General features: G+C 43.8%; 1 protein-coding gene across 1 annotated transcript in view; it reads right to left on the minus strand.

The window, feature by feature from the left end:
• Positions 1–3,270: 3,270 nt before the first annotated feature.
• Positions 3,271–16,910, minus strand: part of OLFML1 (olfactomedin like 1) — a 24,406-nt gene continuing 10,766 nt past the window's right edge. Inside the window, exon 4 of the mRNA XM_006770930.2 lies at positions 3,271–4,526. Coding sequence (XP_006770993.1) covers positions 3,736–4,526 — 791 coding nt within the window. The 3' untranslated portion in view covers positions 3,271–3,735. The remainder of the gene's footprint in view (positions 4,527–16,910) is intronic.

The raw sequence follows: 16,910 nt of genomic DNA on the forward strand, positions 1-16,910 counted from the left end.
CCCATCCCCGCACCCTTCCCGCCCCTGGAGGCCGCCGGACGGTTCCCGGCTCTCAGTCCTGGGTTTCTCCGGCCCTTCAGCACCATCCCCCGGCGGAAAGAGAGGAAAACGGGGAAGCAGAGAGGGAATTCGTGCCGCGAATTGCAGAGAAAGAAGCCATAGAAAAACCGATTAGAGGCACACACAGCGCTACTACCCTTTGGATGGCCGGACTCCCGGGCCGGTGTGATTCTGTCCCAATTGAGGTTGGCCAGAGGGAAGCCTCTCATTCCCTGTCTCCCCCGTCCAACCCCAGCCCGCCCCTCAGTATGCCCTGAGGCACCCCATGCACTTGAGCCCCTGGACTTGGGGTGAAGGTCCTTCTAGTGGTCAGCGCCATCTAGAGGCCCTGGTGCCCTGTCTTGTGAACAGCTGAGGACAAGAAGCAGCTCCCGGTGCCCAGCACCAAGGCTGGGGTCGGCCGGCCCAAGAAAAGCGTTGACGGTCTGACCACAGGAACGGATTCTAGAATCTGGGCAGGACCGGGCCCTGAAGACCTGTCCAAAGCCTTCCCCTAGAGCAGTGATGGCGAACCTTTTGAGCTCGGCGTGACAGCATTTTGAAAAACTCTTAACTTAACTCTGGTGCTGTGTCATATATAGAAATTTTTTGATATTTGCAACCATAGTAAAACAAAGACATATTTTTGATATTTATTTTATATATTTAAATGCCATTTAACAAAGAAAAATCAACCAAAAAAATGAGTTCACGTGTCGCCTCTGACACGTGTGTCATAGGTTCGCCATCACTGCCTAGTGCATGGCCTGAATCCCCTTTGGTTGTACTGCTAGGTTGTTGCCCTGCCTAGGCCTCCAAGCACTAGTTGCTCGGTTCAGCTGATTAAAATCCCTGTGTGGGCCTCAGATGGCAGCGACACCAGGGACTCTGGCATAGTACCCAGTTCTGGCAGGAGTCACCACAGCCCTGGCCTCAGTTTTGTTTTTTTCTTCTCTACATTTCTACAGGCTGGAGTGTTGACAAATGCCACAAGACACATCTTTTTTCACATTATCCCGGTGGTCTGAAATTACCAGTGTGCCCAGAAGATGTACATATGAACAGGACTTAAGCCAGCCTGGCAAATATGAGACTCCGGCCACTGCAGGAACCCGGCCAGAAGCAGACTAAGGGCAAAGCTAGCAGAGGAAGGCTGGGGCCCACAAGAGTTGTGTTACAACAGGACACCCTCCAGTTCTCTTTCACTTCCTTAAAATAGCAGCAGGCAGGCTTCTGTGGAGGAGGCTGCCGCAGTTCAGAGTTTATGGGTGTTCCCAAGTCCCACATGTCATTGCCACAGGGGGCCCACTGCCCAGCCCCCAGCCCCCAGCCCTCAGAAGATGCTAGTCTGTTCTCGGAACTATGCCATTGCTTTAAAGAAATCACTTTAAAGAATGGTGTCAGTCACTGGCTCTCAAGCGCATTTGCACTGTGGAACCACTTTGGTGGAGGGGACTCAAAAATGTACCTGAGTCCCACCTCCAGAAGTTCCGATTTGATGGTTTGGGGGTTTGGCCTGGCATTAGGATTTTTGAAAGCTCCTCAAGTGCTTACATGCAGTAAAGTTTAAGAACCATTAGTATAGGTCATAGGGACTTTAATCTGGACTAAAATCCAACAAAAACCCCAGAGCTAACAGGCGATTTACCTGGAAGAAGCCCAAAGTGTACAAAAGTGGTACATTACTAGGGGCTTCCTGGGGAAAATGTCTTGACCTAAAAGAGTAATTCTAGCGGCAGGAATTTCAGGCACCATGTGGGTGGTTAGTCAAAAGTGCACCCTGCAAAACTATCAATTCAAAAAAACAAAGCAGGTCACAAATGAAAGTCACCCTCTCCTCTGAGCTTCCAAAGGAACCATGTGCCCAGGACTCGCACGTAGCTCCACTCCCTAATAACTCTACTCTCCCCTCCTCTGAGAGACAGCTCACATCCCTTCTCCCTGTGAAGTGGGTAATCTTCTTTTACCCATAGGGTAGGGTATGTCCCCAAACCCATGGACCAGGTAATATCATCATGTGCATGCATACCTGCCTCATTCCACGATGGATTTGCGCTTTCTGTATCCCTCTATTAGGTAATCGCAATGTATCCATGGGGTGAGTAATCTTATTCTGCCAACGATCCACTCAAATGCTACAGAGAAGAAAACCTCTCTTCACTGCGTATGGCCCCGCCTGAGCTTGGCAGAGTCTGGAAAACAGCTGCAAGTATACAAAGCAAACCCTCTCATGTGACCAACCTGGGAACACAGGGGCCTCCGCACATGACACAGACTGGCACCAGAGCCTGCACTTGTGACCCGAACCTGGCTGAATTGGACTAAGGCGTGGGAAAGATTTTGAAGAAGCCCCTCTGGCCAGGCACAGCTGCCCTCTGTCCCCTGTGCCACATGGCACGCCTGCTGTGGCAGGGAGTCACTTGCAGGCTATTTGGCTTCCATCCAGATTCCAGAATATTTACCAAGGGCCTCAGTGTATTGAGGCTTGTTCACTGTAAACCCAGGCCTGAAACTGCTTTGCTTGAGGGCATGTAGGCAAATTAACCTGATGAAGTGTGTTTGCTTAGTGTCAGCTTTATTGTATTTCAAGCAAGAAGAGAGATGCTGGGGAATAAAGACCAGATGAGGCTAGAGGTCGGGTCCTCATCCGCAGACTGGTTTTCTGGAGGAAGTAGCTTCTGAAAGGCTTATAGGAAGGTCTTGTGTGAACATGAAAAGTGGTTAAAGGGAAGACCATTATTTTTGGTATGAAATCATGAACGTATTGCTTATAAAGATTGGGTGAACAAACATACATATCGAGTGTCCCCCCAGAAATGTATACACACACTTTGAATAATTATAAAAGCAGTGTTTATTAAAATACATTTCATTTTCAAAATTGAGCTGCCGGCTGTTAAAGGGTGCATACATTTTTTGGAGACACCCTGTATTTGGTGTTTCCTTGGGCAATGACAAAACTATGGGACTTGCAGTATTTTATTGCTCTGCCTTTCATTTTGTAGCTATGTTATTTTCAATGGCTCACCTAAGTTCTTCTCATCTCTAAAATGGCATCTTTAAAATTTTGTTCTGCATACAACACCATGATAAGAATTAAATGTGTAACAAAGGTGCAAACACTTTGCACCTGGAAGGTGGTATTCAAATGCTAATGTGTTTACCTTATTATTATATCTGCCTAGCTTGGTAAAGAGACAGAGCTAGGGGAAATCCAGATTAAACATCAACAAAAAAAAAGTGTACCTTAGTTAGGCAGTAAACACGGAAGAATATCAAAAGGCATTTGTGAAAGAGGAAAGCATCTGAGCAAAGGCCAGAGGAGGGAAAAGCCAGCAGTATCAGAGGATGGCCTGCATGTCTGACTGCTTGGAGGGGTTGGGTGGGTGGAGTTAGAGTCAATGCTAGCAAAAGAAAAGGCTGGAAGCAAACTGGGTCGGAATGTGGAGGGCCTTGATCGCAAGACGTTTGGACGGGTAATGGAAGTTGTTGAAAATTTCTGAATGCCAGACTCTCCTTTAAGCTCTTGGAAGATCTCTAAGGCAGCAACATCTGGGAGGAGGCACATGCATTCCGACTTCTAGACCCTCTCATTGTGTGTGATTGGAGGGAGACAGTATTGCAAAGGGGTTGTGGCCTCAGTGTCCTGGGGAGCAGTTTCCAAGGCCAAGGCGCTCTCCCTCTGGCTGTAATGCGTTACTTCACAGGCTGCTTTCTCTTTGTCTGGAGTTTGTAAATGATCTGGTTTCCATCATTCCAGGCATAGAGCTGCTTATCTCTGGCATTGTAATGGATCATGGAATGACTCCTCGGCCGCCTGGGAAAGAACAAGTTGGGCAGATCCTCCTCACTGATAGTGCCCCGTGGGTCATAGACACAGGTGATGCAATGCGGGCCGTGGCCACCAGAACGATAGACCACATAGAGGACCCCGCACAAGAGGAACCCCGCTTCAGCGTCCTGGCTGCTGCATGGAGTGTCCCATGAGTGTTCCACTCCAAGTGTGCCAGGCTCAATTTTTGTGAGAACCAAATGGCCATGGAGGCCTGGCCCTGCGTGGATGGCCCAGAGCCCGTGCTCATCCACGGCCAGGTCAATGTAAGTTGAAGGGGAGTGCTGGTAGACCAGGGCTCGGCCTGCCCCTCCTGGGAGCAGCATCCGATCCTCCACGGTCCTCTTCTGCAGATTGTATTTGACTATCTCATTGGGAGTCCCTTGGTTATGAAAAAATAGGAAACCTTTGTAGACCACTTGGCCTGTTCCCTGCCAGGAATGTGGTAAGATCAGCTTCCGGGGGCCTGGCTTGGTGCTATCTTCCAGGAGGGCCTGCATGTTTGCAAATTCCCGAACGGTGTTATTTCTGGATCCGATTAAGAAATAAACCTTTGGAGAGTTGCTGGCAGCATCTTTCATCCAAGAGCCATCTGTGTCCAGAGTCTTCTTCACTATTTTCAGAGACTTTATGCCTATCAGCATGTTGTCACAGCCTGGCCAAATAGGAGAAAAAGGGAAGGTTACTTTATAAACATGAAATATCTGCTTTTCTCAAAGATGGCTTTTCCCCCCTTCATTGTCTAGAATGAAGTTATCACACAGATCAATGACAATTATGGTATGATTCAATGAATCCAATAATTAAATGAGTAAATGGGCCTCTGCTAAGGGAGTTGCTGTCCAGTTAGAAGAGTCAGCATTTCATTCAAGTTAGGATACAAACAGCCACTTGATGTCAAAAGCCCTGTTCACTCTCTAGAGCACTTGGGGGTTGAGACAGGGAGAATGACTTAGGTGTGAAGCTGCCTAATTCAATTCCATTTGCCAAGGTTTTATTGGGTATCTACTGTGTTTTTAGCATATAATACTCCCAGAACAGTGCTAAATATTAAGGGTAAAGAAATCTATTTCTGATATTGCCATGAAGACAAAACAAAACATGCCTTAGCTAAGATAAGAGACACTGGGAGCAGAACCAAATCACCCCAGTTCACCCAGCCTAGATCAACAAATCCTAATTCAATCACAGACCATGAGAACAAATGATTGTTGTTTTAAGTTATCCAGTTTTGGTTTTGGTTTGTTCCACAGTATTTTTGAAGCAATAGATCTCTTTTCTACTGTATAATCTCTCTCTCTCTCTCTCTCTCTCTCTATATATATATATATATATACGTAAATATATATATATACATACATATGTGTGTATATTCACACACACATATGTGTGTGTGATAGTTTTTCTTGTATTATTATTTATTAACTATTGTATTATTTGCCATACAAACAACTGTAAACCTACTTTTGCCCCAACACACACACACACACACATAAAATCAACACTAGATCATCATCTAGTGAAGGACTCTGGCCCTAAACTACTAGAACATCATAAGAGCTCTATTCACCCAATCATTTATTTATTCATGAACTCATGCATGCATTTAGTCAGCAGACATTGGACACCTATAAAGGCAAGATACTGACCTGGGTGTTATGAGCTGGGGGTGCCATGGGCTGAGATGCAACGATAACTTAGGAATAGTTCTTGCTTAATACATATTTGACTAACTAGGATAAAAAGCTTAATGTGAATTTTTTTTTACAAAAGAAGAACAGGGAATAGAGATGTCATTTGAGGAGGTAGAGGCTAATCTGCATTTGAATTGGCCCTTGAAGAATGACATTCTAAGATAGGTGGGAAGAACATTCCTGACAGTTAACAAAACCAAATTTGGGAAAAATCCTCCAAGATTAGTGTTAACAACATAGTATCAAATTTAAAGCAATTTGAGGCATCAAATTTATGCCTCAAAGTAGATGCATAAAACAAAGTAGTAGATTGAAACCAGATTTATGCTTGGAACCTTGAGGGTGGGGTTAAGGAAGATGGATTTTATTTTACAGGCAGATAGGGAGCTACTGCGGATTTTGAGCAAGGGTGAGCAATGATCAAGCTGTTCAACAAGATTAATTAGCTGGCAGTCATGTGTATAATAGATACTTGGGAGAGAGGCCAAAATCAGGGAAACCAATTAGAATATTTCTATAATTCAAACAGCATGATAAGGATATAAACTAGGTGGAGGAAAATAAAATGAAAAGAGGGGTTTACATTTTTCTAGCTCCTCATTGCCATTTCAGACTATTATAATTCCACTTTTGTGCAAAAAACAACAACAAACCCAACCCTTCCTTTGTAGCTTATACTGCCATCTCCTAGTCTAAGTAACTGACTATTGTCCAGGATGCTACCCCAAATGCATCAAGGGCCTGAGCTCTGCAACCTCTTCCACTCAACAGCACCTTACTTTCAAGTCACTTTAGCAACGCCCTCCCGTGGCCATACTCTGGATCCCCTCTCCCTTTAAAACTATTCCCTACCATAAATCTAAATCTCTAATATCCTACCTTCACCACCACCACCATCTTATTCTTCACTTCTCAGTCCTTTGCTCTGACACCCTCCGTTCTTCCATTTCCTCACGCTGTCCAGTCCTCCACCTCTACTTTCTCCCAGGCCACCAGCCTTTTCTTGGCCTCACTTTCTTTCCTGTCCATCCTAGATCACTGTAATAGCTCTCTGACCAGCACCTTCACCCATATATCTCTCATTACTTCACAATATTCCACTCTACAAAAATCCGTTCACACATCTGTCTCTGCCCTGGAGAGTGCACTGGTGGAGAAAATCTCACAATGGTGCATCCTGGTGCCACTACACATTGGGGGTCTCCAACCTCAGCTGAGCCCTAAATACAATACTGCTTTTCATGGTTAGCCTCACATCTTCCACATATAGCAGCTATTTTACACCTTCCACAATTATCCCACCATTCCCTTCATAACAACAGATCAACCATTTGAAAAATGGACACCAGTAGACATGAACTTCCTTGACTTCTTTTCCCTCACTTACAAACTTTTTCTTCAGTTGTTCCTGCCCTTGTTACCCTCCCACACATTTTAGAAGAGGCCATGCCATTCCTCCTGTCCAAGGCTAACACATTCACTGTGCTCTGGCCTCATCCTTTCCTGGCTTCTTCTAGACCTCCTTGATGAGTTATCACCTTTCTGTTATCTTGACTTTCTCCTTCACTATGAGTTCTTTAACATCTTGTAAACATCTTGTAAACATCTTGCCTGCATTAAAAAAAAAACCTCTCTCAGTATACACCCTTTTCAAGTTACTTCATTAGATTCTCCTACAGAATAGTCTACTTCCTCATCTCCCATTCTTTCACATCATTATAACTTCACAGAAACGACTCTTCATAATGTTACCAGGAAAAAAATCAGACCTTTTATGTCCATATCTTCCTTGGCCTTTCTGTAGCATGACATCATTGATCAATTCCTCCTTCTTGAAGATTTCTCTTTCCTTGATCTCTGTGTCACCACTGTCTCTGTGTGCCTACTTGTTTTTACCTCTGACTGCTTATGGCAAAGACAATGTCTGTGTTCATCAAATGCCATTTCATTTTCCTCATCCCTAGTTACACACTCCTTTGAAGTTAGGCTGCAGCCAGTGACCTACAATCTGTCCAGTGGGAAATGGACTGAACTGGTATAATCCATTTCCATCTTGCCATTTAATATGCTATTTTTCAGAAATAGCACCTTTAGAGTCTTAGAATTTTGGGTCAAGATGATATTAGTTCTACTGGTCATTTCAGGGGTTATCAGTTCTAATTGAGGACTTGTTGGGCCTGCTCTGTTAGTCAGTCTATTGTGAGGTGAGTGTTATCATGGGGCAGAAAGTATGAAAAACTCTGTGGGTCTCCCTCAAATACTGATGAGGTCTATATCATGGGTAGGAGAGGATGGTCTTAATAGGAGCATGGAACTCTATGGTCCTCCCTCACTGACTGGAGGGTGAGGTGGTGAAATGATACACATGTGTATAACAGTCTCTTGAGGAGAACTGGGCACGCTGAGGGCCTCCTTAAATACTTCCAAAGACTTTGGTACAAGAAGCTGATGTGCCAGTGGGTTGTCATTTTCTGCTTAATAAATGTTTGGGTTCTGTGGGTCAACTGGAGGTCACCTAGAGTTAGAGGACAAGAAATAGGGTGATGGGAGAGAAACTGGACACAAGAAAGAAAGGTGCACAGTCAGAGAAGTCTCACAGGTTCTAAGGTAAGTAAGCATTTTTTTTTTAAATCAAACTGCTTGTTACTCCAGATGTTTGGGTAGAAATTCTACCGTAGATCCTTAATCAATTTTTCACTCACCATTATCATACCTTCTCTTTCCTCAAGCCTCCATCATGCCCTCCTCACTCTCCTATGAAGATATTGCCTCTTATTTCACTGAGAAAATAGGAGCAACCTGAGAACTACAACTCCTCCCTGGATTACTGTGACAGTCTCCTACTTGGTGACCATACCTCTGTCCTTGACTCCCATAGTCCATTCCCAGCCAAAGGGGTCATTTTAAAATGTGAGTCAGATCATGTCACATGTCTGCTCAAAACTCAGGAGTGACTTCCCATCTCACTGAGAGTAAAACTCGAGTCTTTGCCTTCCAGAGCATATGTGAGCTCCCCCTACTGCCTCTCTGGCCTTGTCTCCTGCAACTTTCCTACCTTGTTCATTTTGTTCAGCTTCACTGGTCTCCTTGCTGTTCCTCAAATTATGCCAAGCATTGTCCTGCCCCAGAAATTGGACACTCTTTGTTTCTTTTGCTTGCAACCCAACTATCTTCCCCAAGATTTCTCCATGGCTTCCTCCCTCACTTCCTTTAGGTCTGTTCTCAAATGTTCCCTGATCACTAAAGCCTTTTCTGACAACCTGATAAAAAATGGCAACCTCTTCTCCAGCTCTCTATAACCCTTTTCTCTCATTCATTTTCCTCTGAAGTGCTTCCTATTTTCTATCTGACCTATCATAAACTCATCTGTTAACATACAGTGCTTGACTTCCTTCAATAGAATGTAAACTCCATGAGGGCATGAGCTCTGTCTTATCTGTTTCACTCACTGCTGCATGTCTTTCCCCTAGGATAGCAACTAGCACACAGGCCAGTATTTGCTGAATGAATGAATGAATGAATGAATGAATGAGTTTTCTAACCATCAAATCTACCAATTGCACCTAAACCCATACCCTCTGCCTTCTCTCCTGCTCTGCTTTTTCAGTGGATCTAATCCCCTCTCACTACTCAAGGATATAGCACATGGAATTATCCCTCCTCTCCTGCCTCAATAGTCTCTCCCTTCCTATTGGATCATTCCCCAAAGTAAATAGAACTTTCTAGTGTGGTTCCATTTCTCTGTTTCACTTTACAATAAAACCCCTTAAAAGAGGACTTCCCTCACCTCCAAATACCCGCCAAGCTACTCTAATCAGCTCTAGTTCTCCACTGGTCTAAATTCCCTTGCCCCTCCACTAAACCAGTTCTTGTCACGGTCTCTGACAAGCTTCATATTTATAAATCCCAGGGTCCTTTCTCAATCTTCAACCTATTCAACCCCTCGAAACTTTTTCTTCTCTTTTTTTTGGAGCACCCCTCCCATCTTTCGGGCTTTCTTTCTTGGCATCCATTGCTGGTTCCTTCTCATCATCTACCTTTCAGTGCTCTGTCCTCATACTTCTTTTCTCTACAATAACTTTCCAAGTCACCTAATTCTACCACATGGCTCTGAATCCCATATAAATTCTAAATGATGAATTCCAAATTTATATCTGGAATAATGTCTTATCTTGATATACCTACTTAATTCCAAACTAATTTATCCAATTGCCTACTCAATGTCCCTGCTTAGATATCTTTTAACTTAACCCATCTAAAGCAGAACTCCTGCTTTTATCCCCCAAACTCTCTTTAATCCCACTCTTCCCATTTCTGGTAAGAACCATCCAACAAATTTATTTTCTGGAAGTCCTGCCTGATTCTTTTCCCTCCATTTCTCCCACACCAGCAAGTTATGATAGTAAAACTTACTTTTAAATTATGACATTATACTTAAATTAAAATGTTTAAATGCATCTCTCTCCCTCTCTTCCTACCACCTCTTCCTTTGTACTCCTTGAATCTTCTCCTCTTGCCTAGACCATAACAATAGTCTCTAACTTCTCTCCCTTTTTTACTCTTGCTGATATACAGTATCTTCTCCACAAAGCTCTGTCTTATCTGTTTCACTAACCTGCTAAGAGTAAATTATGTGACTAACCTGCTAAATCCTTTCTACTATCACTCTTGGAATAAAATCCTAATCCCCTACCCCAGTGATGGCGAACCTATGACACGCATGTCATAGGTGACACGTGAACTCATTTTTTTGGTTGATTTTTTCTTTGTTAAATAGAATTTAAATATATAAAATAAATATTAAAAATATAAGTCTTTGTTTTACTATGGTTGTAAATATCAAAAAATTTCTATTATGTGACACGGCACCAGAGTTAAGTTAGGGTTTTTCAAAATGCTGACATGCTGAGCTCAAAAGGTTCGCCATCACTGCCCTACCCTGTCCTAAAGGACCTACATGATATGGCTGCTGCCTATTTCTGGGACTTTATCCTCTCCCCTCCACTCCCTTGCTCACTGCCTTGTGACTACCTTGGCTTTCCTGCTATTCTGGGAGCAAGTCAAGTTTGTTTCTGCCTCAGGGCTTTTGCACTTGCAATTCTTTCTGCCTGGGGTGATCATTTTCTTGATCTTTCCACAGTCTGCTCCTACTCATCTTTCAAATCACAGTTGCAATATCATCTCTTTAAGAATCATCTTGAGACTACTGCACCTAAATTTAAAATGATGTCCTATAGCCCATAGCATCTTTTCCTATTTCCTTGAGATCACTTATCACATTCTGTAATTATGTTATCTATTTTACTTATTAGCTTATTGCCCTTCTCCCCCACCACATGTAAGCTCCACAACTGCAGGGCTTTTGTCTTCATGTTTACTATTGGACCCTACTGCCCAACTCAGTGCTCAGTGGGTTCAATAACTATCTATTGAATGAATGAGGAAAACAGCTTCATTCAAGTAGATGTCTTTCTAGGGCCTAAATAGTGCTTCATATCTGGAGTTGTGATCACAGTCCTGTCTTAAGTAAATACTATCTGTAAAGTACTTTAAAGCTTGTAAGATACTTTCAAATCCGTTACTTCATTTAAAAATCGGACACAAGGTTCTCGTTAAGGGAACACATGGCAGGAGTGGGGTAAGGACCAACCTTAGGTGGGAGAAGCTGAGTCCCAAGAAGGTCGGTCCTTTCAGTGGTCATGTTGTCACTGTCTGCTCCCAGAAGCTCACAGAACTTGCCTGTCCCCCAGCGTGGCCAGAGCCAGACGTTGGGATGAGATGTAGAAGTCTCTCAGCCATCAGCTGCCACCCCGTCCCCTGATAATATGCTCTGCCAGCCTGAGGGATTGCTTCCCTGTGGCCTCTGGGTCACCTTTGTTCTGATTGACCTGCATTAGAGAAAGTCAACCCCGGGGGAAGGCAGAGGAGCCTGGGCCAGCGGGAGCCTATGCACTGCAGGAGGAGCTAACAGAGGATCCCCAGCCACAGTGAGCCTTGGGCAGTGGCATGGAAGGAGCAGTGGGCTTCCCTGTTTACCAAGGCTCCTCTCTGCTAGGGCCCAGGATACCTTTTTTCAGTTTCACAAGCTCAAGCTGTCTCGTGTAAATGCTCTGCTCCTCCCATATTCTCTGGTGATCACAGAGGGTGAATGCTTGCAAGTTTAAGCTTCTAAGTCATAGGTTCTCAACCTGTGGATCGCGACCCCTTTGGGGGTTGAATGACCCTTTCACAGGGGTCGCCTAAGACCATTGGAAAACACATATATAATTACATATTTTTTTGTGATTAATCACTATGCTTTAACTATGTTCAATTTGTAACAATGAAATTGGGGGTCACCACAACATGAGGAACTGTATTAAAGGGTCGCGGCATTAGGAAGGTTGAGAACCACTGTAGTGATCACAGATACCTTTAATGGTGAGGAGAAGGGATATTAGAGAATCTTAGAAACAGTTTCCTATCGCTATCAAAAAACAAGCACAAAGGCTTGAGAAGTTATAATCTGCTTGGTACTGTGATAGGTATTTAGATTAATTTATCTAATTCTTAGAATAAGCCTACATGGTATATATTTTAATCTCCACTTCCCAAGTGAAAAAAAAGTAAAGGCTTGGATAAGTTACTTGGATAGGTCACAGAGCTGTGTCCTTGGAGCTCAGTCTGAGCCTGGAGGCAGGGCCAGCCAGGACACCTCCAGCCAGTCCCAGGGACATGTTGGAGGGGTGTGTACAGATGTGGTGAAAAGAGGTGAAGAGTGGGTGAGTCTGGGTGTGCCTACACAGGCACGGGTGAGGGCAATGAACTCCTTGGGACCTAACCACAGGGTGATACGATATATGCCTTAACAAGGAAGCCTCCCACCTGCCCAACCTTCTAAGAGAGAAGCCAGCAGGCTTGCCGCCTAGCTGGGAGGGATTATGTCTAAGAACAAAGCACGTTCAATATGTCACCCCTAAGAAAATGTTCATTTAAACTGGAGAAGTACACATTGGCAGTTACAAAATAGTCATGGGAATGTAAAGTATAGCACAGGGAATATAGCCAATAATATAACAGCTGTATATAATGTCAGGTGGGTACTAGACTCATCAGGTGGGGGGTGGGGGATCACTTTGTAAGGTATATAAATGTCTAACCACTATGCTGTACACCTGAAACTAATATAATATTGAATGCCAGCTGTAATTGAAAAATTAAAGTAAATTACAGTAGAAACTAAGACAAAAATTTTTCTCCTTCTATTCCTCCATTCTAATGCAGAATCCTTGGAGAAACAGCAAAACGAAGGGGTGTTGATAGATGGTCTATATCAGCAAACAGTTCTGGGGGAAAAGGAACAGAATTTCCCCCATGTGCTCCCTTCTGCTTCTCTTATCCCTCCCTGGTCGATGGAACCTGGGACTGCGAGTCAGAGCCCTGAGGGGTCTGAATTCCATCTCTGGTTCTCTCTGTGTCTCCCTAAAAGTCCCTTTGTCAATCTGGCCTTAGCTTAGCTTTCCCAGCCATAAAACAAGGGGTTTAGGCTGGATAGTTTTTAAGGGCATATATTTTGTAATTTTTATACATTCCTTTTTTGGAATTTGGGGAGGATAGACTTCCAGTGTTTGAGTATAAGGGTAAGTTGAGACTTCCTGCTGTGCTTCTCTTGAGAAGAGATAATTAGCAGGAGGACAGGAAGGATAGGAAATAAATGTAAAACCTTTGAGGCCAGCCAAGATGCAAATTATTGGCTCAAATAAACTCTTACAAATAATCACAAAGAAAGATGCAAATTACTTAACAGAGACAGTGGCATTCAAGGTTCCACCTGCAAACCAAAGAACAGAAACCTGTGCTTTTCCCTCAGGCAGAATTGCAGACAAGCAATTAGGACAGAATTTGGCCCAAGGCCGCAGCACAGTGAATTCGTACACAAAAATCACTTATTTGAATTTAAAAAAATACTTTCCTCCTTATTTAATAACCACACTCTCCAATCCAGTGAGACTTATCCTCTGTAGGAAGGACTCGGTAGGACTATGTTTTAGAACATCAGTCTGGATGTTGGTAGAGAATGAACTGGAGGGGGGCAGAGTGGGAGAGGGGCCACAGAGAGACAAGTAGAGTGTCTGTAAGTATAATCCAGTATGGATTCAAGGAACAAAAAGAGAGGTCAGGCCCTAACTGGTTTGGCTCAGTGGATAGAGTGTCAGCCTGCAGACTCAAGGGTCCCAGGTTCGATTCCGGTCAAGAGCATGTACCTTGGTTGTGGGCACATCCCCAGTAGGGAGTGTGCAGGAGGCAGTTTCTCTCTCATCGATGTTTCTAACTCTCTATCCCTCTCCCTTCCTCTCTGTAAAAAATCAATAAAATATATTTAAAAAAAGAGAGAGTGGTCAGGTCTTGGTAATCAATTACAGGAAGCTGGGTAACAAAACAGATTCAAGAATGGGATGACCGGACACATGAGACAGTGACAGAAAAGAGAGGGCAGGTTTGCTTGGGAAGAAGAATGTCAAATTTATTAAAGAGAGGAGAATTCCCAGAAAACTGGGAATGTTTTGACTGCCTCTTAAAATTCTGTTATAGAGGTCAGGTCTTAGTAATCAATTACAGGAAGCTGGGTAACAAACCAGATTCAAGAATGGGATGACCGGACACATGAGATAGTGACAGAAAAGAGAGGACAGGTTTGCTTGGGAAGAAGAATGTCAAATTTATTAAAGAGAGGAGAATTCCCAGAAAACTGGGAATGTTTTGACTGCCTCTTAAAATTCTGTTATGAACGTGACTTTTTCAACCACCTGAATTGTATTCATGTTAATAAACAGTTACAAATACCTATCAAGTGACAGGTATGATGTTAGACACCAGGATGATGAAGATGACAGCTCTCAGATGAATAGTCAATTACATCCCTTCAAGCTATTATAATAACATTGTCAACGTGAACTTCATTTTCTAGAAATTAGGGTCATGTCATTCTGTTCACGCACGGAATGAGTTTCAGATATCGAGCGTGGCACTCAAGGTCCTTCCTCTGATTTCCTCTGTTGTCTCTCCCACCACACTAGACTGGTGACATTCACCAACCGTGCCATGGCCTCTCAGAAGTTTCAGGCATTGCCCATACTTCCCCTTAGCTCACCTTCACTAACTCGGGATACATCTGCTTGTCTTTCAAAACAAAATCTCTGAGTCCCGCAGAGCAGTGGAGGTGGGTGGTGGGTCGGGGGATGGTTGCTCCTCCTGCATGTGAAGCATTCTGTGCATCTCTCTCTTAGGGCACTTCTCGTGCTGAACTGGAATTGCTTATTCACTGTTTCCTTGCCATCACTTCAAACAGAAACCGTGTCTTATTTGTCTTTATCCACAGTGCCTGGGACACAGTACCTATTTCCCTCCTATTGAATCTTCTACTTACTGTCCAAACTCAGGAATCAGTTCAATTCAGATAATGCAGTATTAGTCAGTGTCCAAACCTGCTATCACAACTCATGCTATGCCAGCTTAAACATCAAATTGATTTGAATAGCAAGAGGTACGTGTGGACATGAGCAGGTGCTATTTCAGTGTCTGAGTGCCTGGGCGGATGGACGGCAGGAAGGCAGGGAGGCTTCTATGAAATTGTACCCAGTGAACCCTCAGAGGTGGCTTTGCAGGGCTGTGACTCCAGGGCTTAAACAGGGCCTGGAACACAATAAACGCTCTAGATGTTGATTTTGGTGAGTTAGACAGAACTCTGCTAAATCCATGTCACAGGTTGTTCTAGGTTCCCAGCACTAAATTCAAAGTATTCCATGGCACCCAGTGCGGAGCCCTGACAGCTTTCCTTTTTTTGGTGATTAGCAATAGATTGTGAGAAAGAAAACAGACTTGATCTGTGGCTGGTTGCTTCATGGGGGTACACGGGAGCTGAAAGCTGTGTGTGTCCCGTCTGCTTGCACCATGAGGTCCCACAGCTGGAGTCCCACACAGCCAACCTCCTTTAGGTGCTCCTGCCGGAGGCGGCCAGCTCTCCATATCTTATTCGATTTTCCTCCATAGTATTTATTATTTTCTATCTGACATGTTATATTTATCTTTTAACATATTCATTGTTTGACTCCTCTCAATTGAATGTAAACCTTAGGAGGGCAGGGCTTTGTCAAATCTGTATATTCACTGCTATATGTCTTATTCTAGAACACCAACTAGCACACATTACAATTTCTATATTTTAAATATGAATAAGGTAAATATCAATAGATGTAACTTACATAACTCATTGGGGTCCCAAATAATTTTTAAAAGTGTAAAGGGTTCCTGAGACTAAAGTTTGAGAATGCTGTCCTAGAGGATCCAGGCTGGTTAACACTGATGGGAAAGGAATGCCCAAAGTGGGCCGTCCTCCGGGAATTTCTGATCAAACCGCTCTACTACTCTGAATCCATTATCTGACTCTTGCAACACTTAAGCATTCCAAGGTTGTAATTATGAACTTCCTGCTTTTATTTATTTTTCATTGAAAAACAGAGCTGGTGTTTGTTTGTTTGTTTGGGGGGTATTTGGGGTGCAGCTGTTTTCCCCCCTGTAATATTCTTACCAAACTAAAAAGAATAGAAACGTTCTTTTCCATTTCTAGGTGTGGTACTGCCATTCTCCCATTTTCGTAGTTAGAAACAAAGTCATTTTGACATTTCACCATGGATTTTTCCTGTGAGATAAATCTCATTTCATTTTGTTCTTGTCCTCCTTTCTCAAATTCTAGGGCCTGTTATCCTGAATTTGAACTTTGCAGCACTCTTCTCAATGGCTCTTCTATCTTGTCTCAAAACTATCAAGCACACTAATGCCCGATTCACTGTTCTCATATAGAAAATTGCAAACTTAAAAACTGATCCTGAATACTGCCTGTTTCCAGGGGGTCAAGACCAAATGCCTTGTTAGGGTGGGCTCTGGAGCCAGACTTGGAACTTGCTTTGGCCAAAAGAATTCGATAAAAGTGACCAGATCTTGGTGTGCTTGTGCCCTCTCTCTCAGACCCCTGCCTCCACCAGGTTCACCTTCTGAAAGATCAGAGGTCTCGTGGAGGAGATCCAAGTCTTCCCAGCTGAAGCCATTGCCAGCCATCCCCGGGCAATGTGCCACTAGGGAACCCAGACAAGAGGGGTCAAGGTTGGCCCAGCCCAACACAACTGTCCAGCTCTCTTGTAGACTCCTGAGAAATAACCAGTGATTGTTGTTTCAACTGCTCACTTTCGGAGTGGTTTGTTATGTGGCATTATTGTAGCAACAGATAACTGACACGGGGTAGAGGTGAGGGGGTGGGGAGTAGAGATGAAGGCGGAGATGAATCCCGTGTGTCTTGGCGTGATGCGTCC

The sequence above is a fragment of the Myotis davidii genome, unplaced genomic scaffold (genome assembly GCF_000327345.1).
Source record: "Myotis davidii unplaced genomic scaffold, ASM32734v1 scaffold1185, whole genome shotgun sequence".
In the NCBI taxonomy this organism is placed as follows: Eukaryota; Metazoa; Chordata; class Mammalia; order Chiroptera; family Vespertilionidae; genus Myotis; species Myotis davidii.